The sequence below is a fragment of the Sardina pilchardus genome, chromosome 7, assembly GCF_963854185.1.
Source record: "Sardina pilchardus chromosome 7, fSarPil1.1, whole genome shotgun sequence".
NCBI classification, from domain to species: Eukaryota; Metazoa; Chordata; class Actinopteri; order Clupeiformes; family Clupeidae; genus Sardina; species Sardina pilchardus.
Genome location: NC_085000.1, coordinates 2,604,729 through 2,622,658, shown reverse-complemented (window position 1 = coordinate 2,622,658; position 17,930 = coordinate 2,604,729). Strand labels below are relative to the sequence as shown.

Genomic DNA, 17,930 nt, shown 5'->3' with positions numbered 1-17,930 from the left:
GTGGATCAAAATTCCCACAGCACTTAAGATCAGTGAAATTGGATTAATTTAAGTACAGCACACCTCTATGTATCATAATCAATCAAAATATGGATGTTTTAATGGTTTGAGTATGATTTAAGAACTTTTGTTTATCAACATATGTCAAAAATATGCCCTCTAAACGTCAGTTTCTAAAGATGTCTTGTGGATCAAAATTCCCACAGCACATAAGATCAGTGAAATTGGATTAATTTAAGTACAGCACACCTCTATGTATCATAATCAATCAAAATATGGATGTTTTTTTTTTTTTTAAGTATATTTTTTTGGCTTTTTTGCCTTTATTTGTACAGGACAGTGAAGGGTGAGACAGGAAGTAAGTGGGAGAGAGAGATGGGGTGGGATCGGGAAATGACCGCAGGCCGGACTTGAACCTGGGTCCCCGTGTGGGCACTTGGACCCGTATGTGGTATGAGCACTGTAGCCTACTGTGCCACAGCGCTCCCCAAAATATGGATGTTTTAATGGTTTGAGTATGATTTAAGAACTTTTGTTTATCAACATATGTCAAAAATATGCCCAAGGCTGTCGTGTAGGTCAAACCTGACCAGCAGAGTGATGACATGCAAATCAAAATAACTGGTGTAACCCTAAGGTGTAATCAAGGCCTGTCTGACATATGCAATCACAAACTTACCACATGTAAGTTCACAAAGATATAGCCTACGGCATTCAGATGATTTTGTGTCTTTTACTAACATACGCACACACTGTCTGGTCCTTATGCTTCCATCGCCAGCTGCAAAACAGGCTGACTACAACTTATTGTTGTTATAAAATTACTGTTCTTGTCTGCCTCTCATTATGCCACTGAATGAATACCTGTAAGGATTTCCAACTTTATTATGTTATGACCCCAAAATCAGAGGAAGTTGGGACGTCTCAAATTTGTATACTGATAAAAGAAATTGATTGTTGAAACAGGAATTTTATTGTTGCTGAAAATACATTCTGAATTTCAGGTCAGTTCTGCTTTGGACAATAAAATGTGTTAGTAAATACATGAGAATGAAAGTCAACACAAGAAACATTTAAAAGCTAAGTAGGTTGATTTGCAACATGGCTATAAAAGACAATCATGGTAAAACAGTCTATCAGCAGTTAAAATGTGGAGGTATTCTGGCAATATCTTCAGGACATAGCATTAAAATCAGGCCTACTTACATCCTGAAAGTCACTGCATGGGCTCAGGATACAAAAATAACCCTTATCTAGGAACAGTCTTGATATTCAGACCACAGGTGCCGGCTAGGAGTACTCTGCTAAGAAATACATTTAGATGGCGCAGCTATATCTGTGTTTCCATGTAAGATGGATCTAGGAAACGGTTTAATCTTGCTCAGAGTCACTACTGGTATGGTATTCATCAGAATCACTATCAAAGTTCATTTCTGTTCCAGTCAGAACTTGAACATAGCAGTTCTTTGCATGCTTTGCGATGTTGTTGGTTGCTTGCTTGTTCTTCATCATCAAGCTCTGTAGACCTTGGATCCCATCTTGAAGCAGGCCCCATGTCTCACCTTACACATTAAAACACATTGAGCCTATATTAATAAAAAAAAACTTTCAGAAATACTGTAGCGTATGCCAAGTATAACACAAATACATACTGTACCTGATGTCACCTTAGAAAGCTGGGATGACATCTGCCTCAGGGAGTCTGCACAGGTGCAAATAGACTTCCAATGCTTGTTCATCTCTGCAATAAGAATCCTCTTCTCCTCCTCAAGTCTCCTTACTGCCATCACAATGTCGAACACCTTCCTCTTCGTCCTTAGATCTACAGAGTCTGGAATACATAGATGAAAAACAAGTCAGTTCCTTTTTGGGGTTACAATCGCCATGACAGATTTTGTGCCACTATGTGACTATTTCACAGTGAACGGAATTGTGTACATACCACCGTGTGTAATTTGCCATGGCACAATCTCGTCAGATAGAATGGTATCCAAGGTCAGGTTATCTGCATTAGGAACCATGGTGTTATACTTTTCCAGTACAGCATTTAAATTGTTTTTTTCCTCCCTGATCTTTCGGCGGATCCGGGCACGTCCTTTGCATCCGTCATTGTCTTTATAAAGACGCTGGGACCTCCCCTTAACACTCGCCACCAGCTCCTCAATTCGGCTGGTTACAGCGGCAAGATCAGCATCATTTGGGGATGTTGTTGCTAAGAGAAAGATATTAAAACAGAAGAAATCTCAACAATCTTTTCATATTTCTCTGTAACTGAGAGGCTACACTTGTAGCTAATGTTGAGTATATTTAAGTTAATTAGGATCTTTATTGTCCCCATGGGGATATTCTTTTCCACATGTCATCAGCAATTGTAGTGTGTGCTTTTTGACTACGAGACAATGAGCCTCTTTGGAATAGCAGCCGAGCTTAGTACACCTGAAAACCATGATTAAGGCTATGTACAATTGCTATAAGCTAAACTCAAAGCATGACAAGAAATACAAAGTTATAGAGATACTAAGAGAAGCTTGAGCCTATGACAATACAAAATATATTTTGTTAGAGCCATAGAGAAGAATTCATATTTGTTAATTTGTGCAGAAGTATTTTGTAATTTATGTATCATTTCATGAAAGAAAGTACCCTGTAAATCCAGATTTCTTGCGAGAGCACAATTTGAATTGTGTCCGCAAGATACTCTTGTAATGAACAATGATGCACGTTACTTTTACCGCAGGAATCGGGGAAACCAAAAAAAGAGTGGGCGAGCTAAACTGATGATGACAGCAACAGCAACTTTCGACAGCGACTTTCGTTTTTGGTCGTAGTGCTATCCAATTGCGTCGAAGTCCAGAATCAGTCAGTAAACATTCGTCATAGTGTTGTCCAATTGCGTGCAGTGTGATTTTCAAAGCATGCTTGGTGCCGCCCCTCGAGTTAGGCCATTTTCATTATTCGTGGCCAGACCCTTAATCTGAAAGATTCCACAGTATAAAGGCGCATTTTGGGCTTGAAAAACGTTAGATGAGAAATGGATGGATTGGGAAGCTTGGTTGGACAGTTTTTTTACCGTGCTTGCCGTGTTAAGAGATTACAGGAAGAAACATTTTATTTATTGATCATGTAAATAGAAGGTTTTTTGTTGAACACATAGTTTTTTGCACTGTCCATTACTTTCCAGAGTGCTTTCAACCACAGCATATCAGACAGTATAAAACAGTATACTCTACCTTCTGCCCACTCTTTGATATCAATGGTCCATCTCTCCAGTTGATTGTCTGTGATGTTCATTTCTGTTTTCATAGTCTCCAGGTTATGCAACTGGCATTGCAAGGCTACTGTGGCCTTCAAACACAAATGACAAATGACAATGAGGGAAATGCCTACAACTTTGGCTATTGTTGATAAGGAAGGAATGTAAAGTACCTTCACTATAAGAAAACCACATACGAACTGGTTACATATACAGCCTTTATACATGGACTATATGTACTGTATGTATTTATGTATGTATGTATGTATTATATATATATATATATATATATATATGTGTGTGTGTGTATGCTTATATGGTATGGACATTTAAGACACTGAAAAATGCATTTGACACTACCTGTAACCATCTGTATATTCCATTGTACTGAAGAATATCTGGGGAAGTCCTCCCAATATTTTTGTGATAATATGCCACTTTATTGTACGATATTGCTATCCTATGCGTGTTGCATAACTGGTCTCTTTACCTTACGATATCGGCGGGCAAGGGTGGAAGCCAAGTTGTCAAACTTTTGTTGGTTCCAGCGCATGGCCATGACCGTCAGCATGTCTATGCGTCCTGCAAAAATAAAAAATATGATATTGTCAACCTTCTTTCCAGTAGCAGTAGGAGAAGAAACTGTCCAGACTACACTGCAGTCATGTGCCATTTCATTATTGTCCCATGAATAACTAATACAGGGGTGTCAAACATAAGGCCAAGGGGCCAGATCCGTCCCGCCAGCAGGATTCATGTGATCCAGATGTGTTGGGTAGGAAGGGAAAGTTAGAGCCAAAAGATAATGTGCAATAAGCAACATATCTATGATTAGCGCTACAAACTAAGATGCCGAGAAAACTGACATGAGAAGACCAGTATATGACAGCAGTACATGATCTGTACTTGTTTGCTTATACCTGGGTATAGTAAAGGAGGATATCATCAAACAACAATCTATTACCCACACAGAAAAATGACCATGACGGCCCCCACGAGGTCTCAACAGACCCACTGCCTGAGTCTGAGTCTGACACCCCTGCAGCCAGTTGCACCAGTCGAACGTAAGGTCGATCGTAAGTTTAGGTGTAAGTTGCGTCTTAACCTTACGTTGAAACTAACTTGTTTCAATCTTTTTCTGTTGCACCATCGCTACTAAAGTGTGTAAGTGTCGTGTATGTAACTCTTCTCGGCTTGTACTTTGTTAAATGTAACATTTCCACCCTTTAAATGAGAAAACCATGTTAACAAAATAGTTACGATGGGACTTACACCTAGGGAAAGGGTGGTGTAAGTTTTGCGGTTGTTTGGTGCGTCGGTCGTGCACGTCGTCACAAGCGAACACGACGCGTCCGCGAGATGCAATACTGACAAGAAAGTAGGGGGCGATCATTGCCAAAACAAAGTGACTGCAAGATGCATTATCGACATCAAAGCTGGGGGCAATCATGAGAGTAAACAATGGCACATGGCCACATCCACATCTGATATTAGGCTACTAGTCTCCCCCTGGTGAAGACCTCCAGTAAGGTGCGTAATGCTGCAGCGAGTCTGTACACAGGACACAGCAGGTCGCACACGGACGCATACGGTTACGCTTGGTCTAACGGCAAGTATAATCCCAGCCTTACGTTGAAACTGCTTGGTGCAACCCGTTCTATTTTAGTAGCTCGTAAACCTCAACGTAGCGCCAGTTTACGTTCGAACTAAGCTAAGATGGAACTTATGTTCAGCTGGTGCAACCGGCTGCTGGGTTAATAGGTAAATAGAACAGGATAGTGAAGTAGCATGAGACAGTGGTGTAGGACAGTAGGCAAATGGCATAAAGCACTAGTATGGCAGGACAGTAGGTGAATGGAACTCTGATGTGGAACAGCAGGCAAGTATGGTATGGTACTGTATGCCCAACCAACAACAGTACAGTACATGTTTTTGATCACACTGCCCCTCCTTATTATCTTAACTTCTAATAAAATAGGATGATGGTATTGTAATTGATCATCAATTTGTGTGCATATTCAGAGCTTTATATTTTCAGAGCCAGCATATACAGTATGCATGAGCTCAAAGTGACTCACCATTGTCATCAGGATAAAAATGTACCTTACCTGCTTTTGACATGTGCTTTGTCGTGACAGCAATCCTCGAGAGGAAGGCGTTACACTGCTCCACCTCTTCCCCAAGAGTCGACCCAGCCCCCTCCTGATACGCTCCACTCCATTTTACCTTTACAAAAGAAAACCAAACCTAAGTGGCAAAAATCATATGCAGCTTTTCAGGGAAAGAAAATCTCATGGACAATATTTTTTTCTTACCTCACATTTGAAATCGTGAGCTTTGGCATGAAAAACCGAGAGAAATGGCCTCATGGTCAGGAGATCCTGAAACTCCGGGCATTTCTCTGTAACTCTCCGCAGGTAAGGCCAGTACTTGCAAGCCACATCCATGGCGAAAAATGTCACTTGCTTGTGGGACATTTGCTTTTGGAGGTACAGGGGGTAGGCAAAGATTTCACCTCGAAACATATTAAGGGCACGGAGGAGAACACCATGACGGCAGACCGCAAGTTCCAGGCCCTCCTCGTCTGTTTTTCCTGAGGACTTCTTAGACGTTTCACGCGCCGCTGACCACTGCCCTCCACAGACACCTCTTCCAGAGACCTTAAACATGGAAGATGGTTTACAGTCCAAACTTTTCCAAACTGTAAAGACGTGGTGTTTTATAGGTAAAATAGTGAAATTGTGGAAGTTTACATGGCTGGTTGAGGCATGGACATAGTCCACGAATCTTCCGACCTCATCATCATTCGCAATGAACACACCATCAAAGACGGCTTGTTCCTCCGATCTACGTAAAAGATATACATATTAACTTTAAATAGTCATATGATTTTCGATTCACAGCAGTTTATTTCAAAGTAATGAAGCGTCACAAACACCGGATTTTGTAAGTACCTTGCTGCACTGTTGAATCTGTAGTGCTTGCGGTTTCCATCAACAGATACCGCAAGCATGTCTGGGCTGCACGCTGGACAGTCAAAGTAATCTTTCCGGCATAATTTGTCCACTTCGAATCTAACAGCCTCCCACTCAATGAAGCTTTTCCGGAAGGTGTCTGCTGTGATCTTTCCGCTCTGTTTAAAAAGAGTTCAGTAAAAGAGAACAAAAGACAACAGTAAAAGAGATCAATTTAAAGAATATACTACTGTACACCGAAGTAAAATGCTCTTTTGATACCTTTCAGGATGTTTGTACTAATTTCGAGAATACATATCAAAGGAAATAAATAATATGTAAACACTCGTACACTATACACTAGTGTCCATTATACATAGAGGATATTGTGTGACATTCAGTCTAAATCTAATCACAAAGAGGGCTACAACAGCTTCCTATAGTTAAGAAGTAAGCCTGTGCAATATTAGACCCATTAATCCAAGGGAACACTTCTGGGATCAGGAAATGATATTGGGGAGAAGATGTCAAAGTCTGTAGCCAATCTATTTGAATCTATTTGAATTTGAGGTCTTCAGAATGACCTCAAATTCAATTTGAGGTCTTCAGAATGACCTCTTCAGAATGACCTGTTTTTCAGAATTGTTTACAGTTTTTCACAGTTGCTCAAACACTAAACCCCATTCTCTGAATCAAATTCTCAAATGCCTGAACACATTTATTGAATTATTCCCTTTTTTGGCAAAACCATAGACTACTTTCACCCACTTTACCAAACTCATTAACCCTTTTTGCAAAACTGTGAACACATTGTGCATTCTGATGCACTTCTTAATTATATTGATAACCAAACCATGCAGAAGTTGAACACAATTAGTGCACAGTTGTCTCCATTTGAACACTACCACTCAAAATTGATAACACTTCTGTCTAATGATGTGACAATCAATATAAGTCAGTTCAGAGTTGACAGAGACGCAGGGGACAACAAGTGTGTGTTACAGTAGAAGTGGGGTACAAGGAAGAGGAGGGTGCAGGTAGGAGGAAGAGGATGAAGAGAAAGACAGAGAGTCCCAAGAGTTGCAATACTGTAAATGATGATATTTGGGCAACAATCATTGACCATGTTCTGGTTCATGGAATGCCAATGAGAGAAGCAGGACTTAAGAGCTGAGTTATCAGTATGTCCAAGTAAGTCTAAATTTAGGCACACTACAATATTACAGTATTGCATACTTAGTACTATCAGAGTCTGTGGCATCACAGTACAAATCATATTCAGTACAGTATTGGCCTGTCTTTCTGTTCACTTACAAAACTATTGATTTATATCTTCATACAGTATAGGCTAGAGGATATATAGAGAGTGATATAAGTCCTTATTCTTTATTTTTATTGTGATATTTTATTTTTCAAATTAGAATGAATACAATTCCTCCAGGAGCCATAAACCCTGCCCTGAAAACTGTGTCTTCCATTGTTTGGTGTATTGTCTTATCACTGCTCTGCAGGAGTGTAATTTTGCCTGATGTGTTCAATGATTTGAGACCATTAGTTAGTTTTGAGCAAAGTTAAAAGTGTTTTGAGGTGATTGTTCAGTTTTGCAACAAGATTGAAGGGTTTCGAGAATGTAGTTTGAGAAATGAGTTTTGTGTTCACAGTTTTGAGAAAAAGGTAAAGCGTTCTGAAAAAGGTGTTCTAGCAATTGTGAAAAACTGTAAGTGGAAACTGCATGTCTGACAACATGAGTGTATGGTTCTTTATAAAGGGTCTAAATTTAACACAACTTTTCCTAAACAGTGCAAATGTTCCTGTGTACTTTCAATATTGTGCCCTCATAGTCTTATTTCTTGAGTTACTCAATTATTACCATAAATACTTACACGGCCAAAACGAACAGTACGTTGATCTAGCATTCTAAGAAATGCTTGGCTAGACATCCCTGGTGCTGCCATCTTCAGCTCTTCAAAAGAAAAAAGGACATCTGCTGCATACACTGTTGAATAGTGAGAAGTGGCAGGCCAGTAGTCATTTCGGACCAGGTCATCCACTCCAGGACTCCACGTAGCTTCACATTCCTCGCATCTCATCTGAGGTAATCTGAGATCATATCTCCCTGGAAAAAGAAGGGAATACTTACAGTTCATTCTGACAGATGCAAACTGTGTCATTCTGATATGGGAACCTTTGAATAAGGATGGATCAGGAGGACACTTCCACAAACTTTATGTAGGGCACTTTTTTGTCAGCCAAATTACTGTAACTATTCCCATTCAAACAAAGGTTCATTGTTTTTCTCCACAAACGTGGGCCCAGCCAATCTAACCAGCGCCCAACCTATTGACACCTCTGGATTTTCATCCATGATAAAGACAATTTCTGGATGTGTTCCACAATGTAACATGTATGAATGCAACATAATCATGATTCATATATGTGCATGGTTGAAACAGAAATTGAGAAGGAGTAGAAAGATATAGGGTATGATCATCAAATAGCTGTGGGTGAAATTCTGCAGCTACTTCTACAGAAGTGACCCCCACTCATTGATAAAGTTCCTCTTACCATTCATTGTGACCACAACTATGGACTGTCCTGCGACGACACTGGACAATCCTTGTAGACAACCACATATTGTCTCTGGCATCTCCAAAGGTACAAGACGCTCTTGAAAGAAAAAATAAATAAAAACCATGGATGACGATCAAAGAATAACATATTTACTTACTGGCAACTATTTTAAAACCAGATGTGCTTGATGGCTTCATCAACCTATCAGAAAACAGTGTTCCGTTTTCCAGTTGATATCTGGAATTATTAAGTCTGAGAATGTGACTTTCAAAAACTACCAGACTTACCACACTGGGTTAGAACCCTCTCCACAACACAAGTTGTGGGAGGCAACGGATTAAAAAAGGCATGGGTCATCGAATCCCTGTTGTGGAACACTTGACCTCGGTGGACCCTGACATCACACTGGCCACAGAGGAATGGGTGTGGTCGGCAGTCACAACAACGGATAACAGCTGGACCATTTCCACAATGTTGGCAGATTTGAGGTGCCGCATGTTGTCGAGCCACCATGATGTTGACCAGCCGGATTCTCTCTTTCGCCCACCACCCTGAAATGAGGCTCTTTCGGGTTGCCCAGTCTGTTGAGGCTTGAGGTGGTGTTTCATCCTCATTTATGTCCTCACCCAGTGAACGAAGCTCTTGAAGGAAGGACTCTATTAAGACAATGCAAAATATTGAAAAAATGAAGTTCATCATAACAAAAGAGAATGGCATTGAACAATGGGCATTTTATAATAAATTAACATAGTGTTTTGAACCAGTGGAGTCAAAATAAAGAACACACCCGCAGTAACGGAAGGAAAGTCGCTGGTTACTTCCCCACTGGTTTCTGAAGCCCTGACATGCGAGATACCAGTCTTCCGATTCTGGCTGTGACTGGGGCCTGCTGTAGGGAAAAAAGCTGTTGTTTTTTACACTTCATAACACAAACTTTACCTGATGCTCGGGTCACAGCACTTTGGTCAACTGTTGTTATTTTTTTAAAGTGCTATACAAATAAATTGACATTGACATTGATGCTAGGCACAAGTATGTAATAACAACCTCAGATATGATCTAATTCAGACCTATGACTTGTGATCATGTTACAAACCATTCCAAGATGTAAAACTAGATCTGGAGATAAAAGTCTACATTTTAATTTTCATGAAGGTAACAAAAACTGACCTGCTTGTTTTCGGGATGATCTGGGCATGCCATAAATAATGTTCCCATCACTGTCCCTCTTAATCCATCTAACATCTTGCCTTCCGTTTGATGGCTGACTGGTGGAAGGCTGACTGGTAGTTGGTTCTGCCTCCTGGTGCACAAGCTGTTGGAGGTTTTGGAGGTTAGCCTGAAGTTCAGCCTGACCAACAAGGTCATTCATCTCCTTCAGGACACGGGCCAACTCAGGATCAGACATGGCACACACAGGGACAAACAGAAGACAAGACAGACAAACAAAAACACCACTCAGGGGGGAAGGAAGGGGGAGAGAGAGAGAAGGGGAGAGGGAGAGAGTATGACAGCAAGAGAGAGAGAGAGAGAGAGAGAGAGAACACAATACAATAGTAGATAGAACAAGATACAAGACAAACGTGGCTCTTAAAAGTGCCTTTTTCTGTGTTATGTTTTGAATAATACTATGCTGCAGGAGAGGGATAAAGGAACCTGCAGAAAAAGAGAACAACAAATCAAAATAGAATAGATCACCAAACTATATTAATACAAACTATTTCAATATGAATAATAACTGCCCAAGAACCGCTTCAAACCGTTAATGTTGAGCTGGTGCATAAATGAGGTACAAACGTGTTACACATACAGTATGTAAGTTGTCACAAATATCTGTAGCAGCTAAGTCTAAATAATGATCAATGAACTAGCATCAAGTGCTCTAGTAAGCTGATCTAGCTAGCTAGCTGGCTAGCTACTTTGCATTTAATTTTGATGCAACAAAGAGTTATACTATGTCAGTGTCTTTATAATACAGTACTTACAGTGGGGTTCGACATCAACAAATACGACAATAAGTTTTTTTAAACTTCATTTTGGACGTGTAAATGCTTATTAATTTCCCTTGCTTATTTGACAGTTCTACTTACCGTGGAATCGCGCTGGGCAATGGTGTGTAGCTTCGTCGCACACAGTGACGCGTTGCACAAAATAGCGCAAAAATATAAAAGTTAATAAAAAAGTACAGTCTTAATATTTTATATCGCTCCTCAAAATTGGAAAAGAATCAGCACAAACGTCTGAGTGAGGGAAAAGCGGGTTTAAGATGCCTTTACATTGAAACACATCGCTTCCCAGAATGCATCTATTTGCAAAAGAACGTCATTTAACCTGGATAGGCTTGGGATGGCCAGAAGCAATGTTATGCAGTCGGTTCATAATCGATAAAGATCTATAAAAGTCGGCTATTATTTTTTTAAGCCGAGGGTACCTTCCACTTCCGACACGTTTGGGGGCCTGAGACTGAATCCAGATATTATTTTGTAATTGAGTGATCAGATAATTAAAATATGCAGTCCTGTAAGTCCAGTAATTATATATATATTTTTAAAGGCGTGATAGCGATTGGTTTCTGCCCACGAAAATGTATGTTTCCAGCCCAGGCAAATCGCTGGATGGTTAACCCCCTTTCGTCAAATTACGAAGATGAGGGATTTGCATTCAAATCTATCGATGACCCTCTACGGCGCCAGGCGACGAAGAGGGGGCCCCCTTAGCGTCGCCATAGGACGCCAGGGTTACATGACCAAGCGTCAGTATGTTACGCCAAGGGATGAGACCGTGTTGTAGAAATCATCGATAAGTTAGCTAATCAACCTGGTTAGCATTGTTAGTAAAGTTAGCATTGCTAGCATAATTAGCATTTTTAGCTTAACTGCTAGAAATCATTAGCTAAGTTAGCTAATCAACATTTTAACATGAATAGAAATCATTAGTTAAGTTAGAACTGGAATGTTTCATCTTTAAACTGTCTACCTTCACACTATCAACTCTCTGTAAACTATGCAACCACCATGTTTACCCTAGCTACACCTTAGTAACCATATCTACATTATCTATCTTTTTTAGCATTTTCATGCACTGGTAATTCCTTGGAATTGCATTTCTAGTTCTTCTTCTAACGCACGCAATTCAGCTTGAACCGTTTAACGTAGAAACTTCATTCAAACGTTGTTGCGTAGGTCTCGCTTATGCCATGTGTGCTTTGTATTTTTCAACTTTGTAACTTTTATACTTTTTAAACTATTAGTTAAAAACTGTTACAATTTCCCCCATAGACTTAACATTGCTCATTATGACATCACGGCAGCAATTAGAATCTTAAGCCAGGTGGCCGACCACCTGGGCACCAACTGTCAGTTTCTCTGGCTTTAAGCATACAGTCTCTCAGAAGACTACACATATCCTGTTAAACTGTTTCCTCTGTCCACAACTGTTTCAAAATAAAAGTCCTCACTGCAATAATACACTATTAAATCATTTAACCATTGAAACTACTCAACTATTTAACTGTTCAACCATTCCAACTGTCAGTTATCATCCACTATGCCTCCAGTCAACTACATGAAACCTCCATGTACCTAGCAACCAACATGGCAACCATTAAAATTAAGTGTTTATGACCGTTTCCATAGCAACCAACATGATTATACTGCAGTAACTTCTTGTTTCTTGATAGTGGCCACCATGGATACCTTAGCAACAAATGTTTCAAAATAAAAGTCCTCACTAGCAAGTAAGCTAGTTAGCATGGTTAACATAGTTAGCATAGTAAGCATTTTTAGCATAACTGTAAAAAATCATCAACTAAGTTAGCTAATCAACCTGGTTAGCATTGTAAGCATATTTAGCATTGTTAGCATAGTCAGCATTTTTAGCATTACTGCTAGAAATCATCGGTTAAGCTAGCTAATCAACCTGGTTAGCATTGTTAGTAAAGTTAGCATTGCTAGCATAATTAACATTTTTAGCGTAACTGCTAGAAATCATTAGCTAAGTTAGCTAATCAACATTTTAACATGAATAGAAATCATTAGTTAAGTTAGAACTGGAATGTTTCATCTTTAAACTGTCTACCTTCACACTATCAACTCTCTGTAAACTATGCAACCACCATGTTTACCCTAGCTACACCTTAGTAACCATATCTACATTATCTATCTATTTTTGCATTTTCATGCACTGGTAATTCCTTGGAATTGCATTTCTAGTTATTATTAAACTTCTTCTTCTAACGCAGCCAAATCAGCTTCAACCGTTTAACGTAGAAACTTCGTTCAAACGTTGTTGCGTAGGTCTTGCTTATGCCATGCCTGCTTTGTATTTTTCAACTTTGTAACTTTTATACTTTTTAAACTATTAGTTAAAAACTGTTACAATTTCCCCCATAGACTTAACATGGCTCATTATGACATCACGGCAGCAATTAGAATGTTACCCCAGCTGGTCAGCCACCTGGGCACCAACTGTCAGTTTCTCTCAGGCTTTACAATCTCTCTGAAGACTACATATTCTGTTCCCCTGTATCCTCTGCGCACAACAGTATCAAAATAAGTCCTCCTAATTCCATTCAACTTTATATCCATTCATCTTCTTCAAACCATTCACTCATCCAACCATTCTAAACAGTCTGCCTATCAACATCAATTAGACGCTCTACATTCAACTTTTAAACAATCTACTCTGTCTCAGGCTGGCTCTCTTAAGACTAGCCAGTTAAATTGATTACACCTGTATCTGTATCCACTAGGCTACTCTCAGTAGAGAGCTGTGTCTCTCCATTCTACAAGAATATAAGGTACATTCCATCCAACATTCTATCCATTCATCTTCTTCAGACCATTCACTCATCCACCCATTAAACTGCCTATCAACATCTATTAAACAATCTGTCTATCAACATCCATTAAACTCTCTGTCTATCAACATTAATTAGACTATCTACATTCAACTTTTAAATTATTTACTCTGTCTCAGGCTTTAAGAGTACTCTGGCTCTCTTAAGACTAGCCAGTTAAATTGATTACACCTGTGTCAACTACTCTCAGAGAGCTGTATCAGTGTCTCTCTTAACAAGAATATAAGGCACATTCCATCCAACCTTCTATCCATTCATCTTCTTCAGACCATTCACTCATCCACCCATTAAACTGTCAATCAATATCTATTAAACAATCTGCCTATCAACATTCATTAAACATTCTGTCTATCAACATTAATTAGACTATCTACATACAACTTTTAAAGTATTTACTGTGGGTCCCTCTCAAGCAACGTTTATATGTCCTCCCTCGCTCCTCGATCCTCAATGATCTACATAAAGAAAGATAGAAGAAGGGCTAGACTATCCCATTGTTGCCGCTCCATCATTCTTTATGTAGATCAGTGAGGAGCGAGAGAGGACGCGTAAACGCTATATGAGAGGCACCTTCTGTCTCAGGCTTTAAGCATACAATCTCATTAAGACTACAGATCCTGTTTCACTACGTCCTCTGTCCACAACTGTTTCAAAATAAAGGTCCTCACTGCAATAATACACTATTAAATCATTTAACCATTGAAACTACTCAACTATTGAACTGTTCAACCATTCCAACTGTCAGGTATCATCCACTATGCCTCCAGTCAACTACATGAAACCTCCATGTACCTAGCAACCAACATAGCAACCATTAAAATTAAGTGTTTATGACCGTTTCCAAATTAAGTGTTTATGACCGTTTCCATAGCAACCAACATGATTATACTGCAGTAACTTCTTGTTTCCTGATAGTGGCCACCATGGATACCCTAGCAACAAATGTTTCAAAATAAAAGTCCTCGCTAGCAAGTAAGCTAGTTAGCATGGTTAGCATAGTTAGCATTGTTAGCATAGTTAGCATTTTTAGCATAGCTGCAAAAAATCATCAACTAAGTTAGCTAATCAACCTGGTTAGCATTGTAAGCAAATTTAGCATAGTTAGCATTTTTAGCATTGCTGCTAGAAATCATTGGTTAAGTTAGCTAATCAACCTGGTTAGCATTGTTAGTAAAGTTATCATTGCTAGCATAATTAGCATTTTTAGCGTAACTGCTAGAAATCATTAGCTAAGTTAGCTAATCAACATTTTAACATGAATAGAAATCATTAGTTAAGTTAGAACTGGAATGTTTCATCTTTAAACAGTCTACCTTCACACTATCAACACTCTGTAAACTATGCAACCACCATGTTTACCCTAGCTACACCTTAGTAACCATATCTGCATTATCTATCTTTTTTTGCATTTTCATGCACTGGTAATTCCTTGGAATTGCATTTCTAGTTATTATTATTATTCTTCCAGGCCCTAATTTGACTTGAACCGCTTATCGTAGGAACTTCGTTCAAGCTTTGATACTTAGCTCTTGCATCAAATTTTCATTCTATTATTTTTCATATTTCTACGACTTTTACTTTTTGAGATATTGAATAAAAACTAAGCTTTTTCTAACATTGGCTTTGTGACATCATAATTGGCTTTTAAAGAAATAGAATGGAATCAATAGAATGGAATCAACTTTGCCAGTGTTCTCTCACTGACTTCAGCAACTTCAATGGAAATTCTTCTCTGTGTTTCTCTCCATTGAACTGGATAGCTCACTTGTCATCCTCACTTTCTTTCACTTCTTTGACTTCACTTCCGCTTACTTTCTCTATCACTCTCTCTATTTCTCCCAATTTCAATACATTTTTAAAACTATATTTAAAATAACACTTTTTATAGCAAAGCAACCACTATAATTACTTAGTAAGAACCTAGCACCTACTTCCATAATTACACCCTGGCAACCGCCTTAGCAACCCACTTGATTTCCCTAGCAACCAATGTGATTTCCCTAGCAACCAACCTAGTAACCACTTTTTATAGAATAGTAACCACTTTATTTAGCCTAGCAACACCTTAGTTATCACTTTAGGTACCCTAGCATAATCCTTGCAATGACTTTCCATGCACTGGTATTTCCTTCAGGAAATGCTTTTCTAGTTATTACAGTGCATGGAAATGCACTGTATTGATATTCCTTCGTTTTTTCTTTTTATTATTATTATTATTCTTCCAGGCCCTAATTTGACTTGAACCGCTTATCGTAGGAACTTCGTTCAAGCTTTGATACTTAGCTCTTGCATCAAATTTTCATTCTATTATTTTTCATATTTCTACGACTTTTACTTTTTGAGATATTAAATAAAAACTAAGCTTTTTCTAACATTGGCTTTGTGACATCATAATTGGCTTATAAAGAAATAGAATGGAATCAATAGAATGGAATCAACTTTGCCAGTGTTCTCTCACTGACTTCAGCAACTTCAATGGAAATTCTTCTCTCTGTTTCTCTCCATTGAACTGGATAGCTCACTTGTCATCCTCACTTTCTTTCACTTCTTTTACTTCACTTCCGCTTACTTTCTCTATCACTCTCTCTATTTCTCCCAATTTCAATAACTTTTTAAAACTATATCTAAAATAACACTTTTTATAGCAAAGCAACCACTATAATTATTTAGTAAGAACCTAGCACCCACTTCCATAATTACACCCTGGCAACCGCCTTAGCAACCCACTTGATTTCCCTAGCAACCAACGTGATTTCCCTAGCAACCAACCTAGTAACCACTTTTTATAGAATAGTAACCACTTTATTTAGCCTAGCAACACCTTAGTTATCACTTTAGGTACCCTAGCATAATCCTTGCAATGACTTTCCATGCACTGGTATTTCCTTCAGGAAATGCTTTTCTAGTTATTATTATTCTTCCAGGCCCTAATTTGACTTGAACCGCTTATCGTAGGAACTTGGTTCAAACTTTGTCACGTAGCTCTTGCATCAAAGTTTCGGCCTATTACTTTTCATATTTCTACGACTTTTACTTTTTGAAATATTAAATAAAAACTAAACTTAATTTTGCCATAGACTTAACATTGGCTTTGTGACATCATAATTAGCTTTTAAAGAAATAGAATGGAATCAACTTTGCCAGTGTTCTCTCACTGACTTCTGCAACTTCAATGGAACTTCTTCTCTGTGTGTCTCTCCATTGAACTGGATAGCTCACTTGTCATCCCCACTTTCTTTCACTTCTTTTTCTTCACTTCCTCTCACTTTCTCTATCACTCTCTCTATTTCTCCCAATTTTGATAACTTTTCAAAACTATATTTTAAATAACACTTTTTAGAGCAAAGCAACCACTATAATTACTTAGTAACAACCTAGCAACCACTTCCATAATGACACCCTAGCAACCACCTTAGCAACCAATGTGATTTCCCTAGCAACCAACCTAGTAACCACTTTTTATAGAATAGTAACCACTTTAATTAGCCTAGCAACACCTTAGTAATAACTTTAAGTAGCCTACCCTAGCATAATCCTTGCAATGACATTCCATGCACTGGTATTTCCTTCAGGAAATGCTTTTCTAGTTATTATTACAGTGCATGGAAATGCACTGTATTGATATTCCTTCGTTTTTTCTTTTTATTATTATTTTTATTTTTATTATTCTTCCAGGCCCTAATTTGACTTGAACCACTTATCGTAGGAACTTGGTTCAAACTTTGTCACGTAGCTCTTGCATCAAATTTTCAGTCTATTACTTTTCATATTTCTATGACTTTTACTTTTTGAGCTATGAAATAAAAACTAAACTTAATTTTGCCATAGACTTAACATTGGCTTTGTGACATCATAATTAGCTTTTAAAGAAATAGAATGGAATCAACTTTGCCAGTGTTCTCTCACTGACTTCAGCAACTTTAATGGAACTTCTTCTCTGTGTGTCTCTCCATTGAACTGGATAGCTCACTTGTCATCCCCACTTTCTTTCACTTCTTTTTCTTCACTTCCTCTCACTTTCTCTATCACTCTCTCTATTTCTCCCAATTTCAATAACTTTTCAAAACTATATTTAAAATAACACTTTTTATAGCAAAGCAACCACTATAATTAGTTAGTAACAACCTAGCAACCACTTCCATTATGACACCCTGGCAACCACCTTAGCAACCAACGTGATTTCCTTAGCTACCAACGTGATTTCCCTAGCAACCAACCTTGTAACCACTTTTCATAGAAAAGTAACCACTTTATTTAGCCTAGCAACACTTTAGTAATCACTTTAAGTACCCTA

At 38.6% G+C, this 17,930-nt stretch overlaps 1 protein-coding gene across 1 annotated transcript; it reads right to left on the bottom strand.

The window, feature by feature from the left end:
* Nucleotides 1–1,371: 1,371 nt before the first annotated feature.
* On the bottom strand, nt 1,372–10,186 carry LOC134086967 (uncharacterized). The gene is made up of 15 exons (XM_062540164.1): nt 9,949–10,186; nt 9,566–9,667; nt 9,289–9,434; nt 9,066–9,183; nt 8,773–8,874; nt 8,247–8,323; nt 6,208–6,386; nt 6,007–6,100; nt 5,569–5,913; nt 5,362–5,479; nt 3,744–3,835; nt 3,231–3,345; nt 1,943–2,212; nt 1,658–1,831; nt 1,372–1,562 (listed from the first exon to the last, which is right to left on the bottom strand). Exons 1-15 carry the CDS (start codon nt 10,184–10,186, stop codon nt 1,372–1,374), a joined length of 2,361 nt encoding a protein of 786 aa, XP_062396148.1.
* Nucleotides 10,187–17,930: the final 7,744 nt, after the last annotated feature.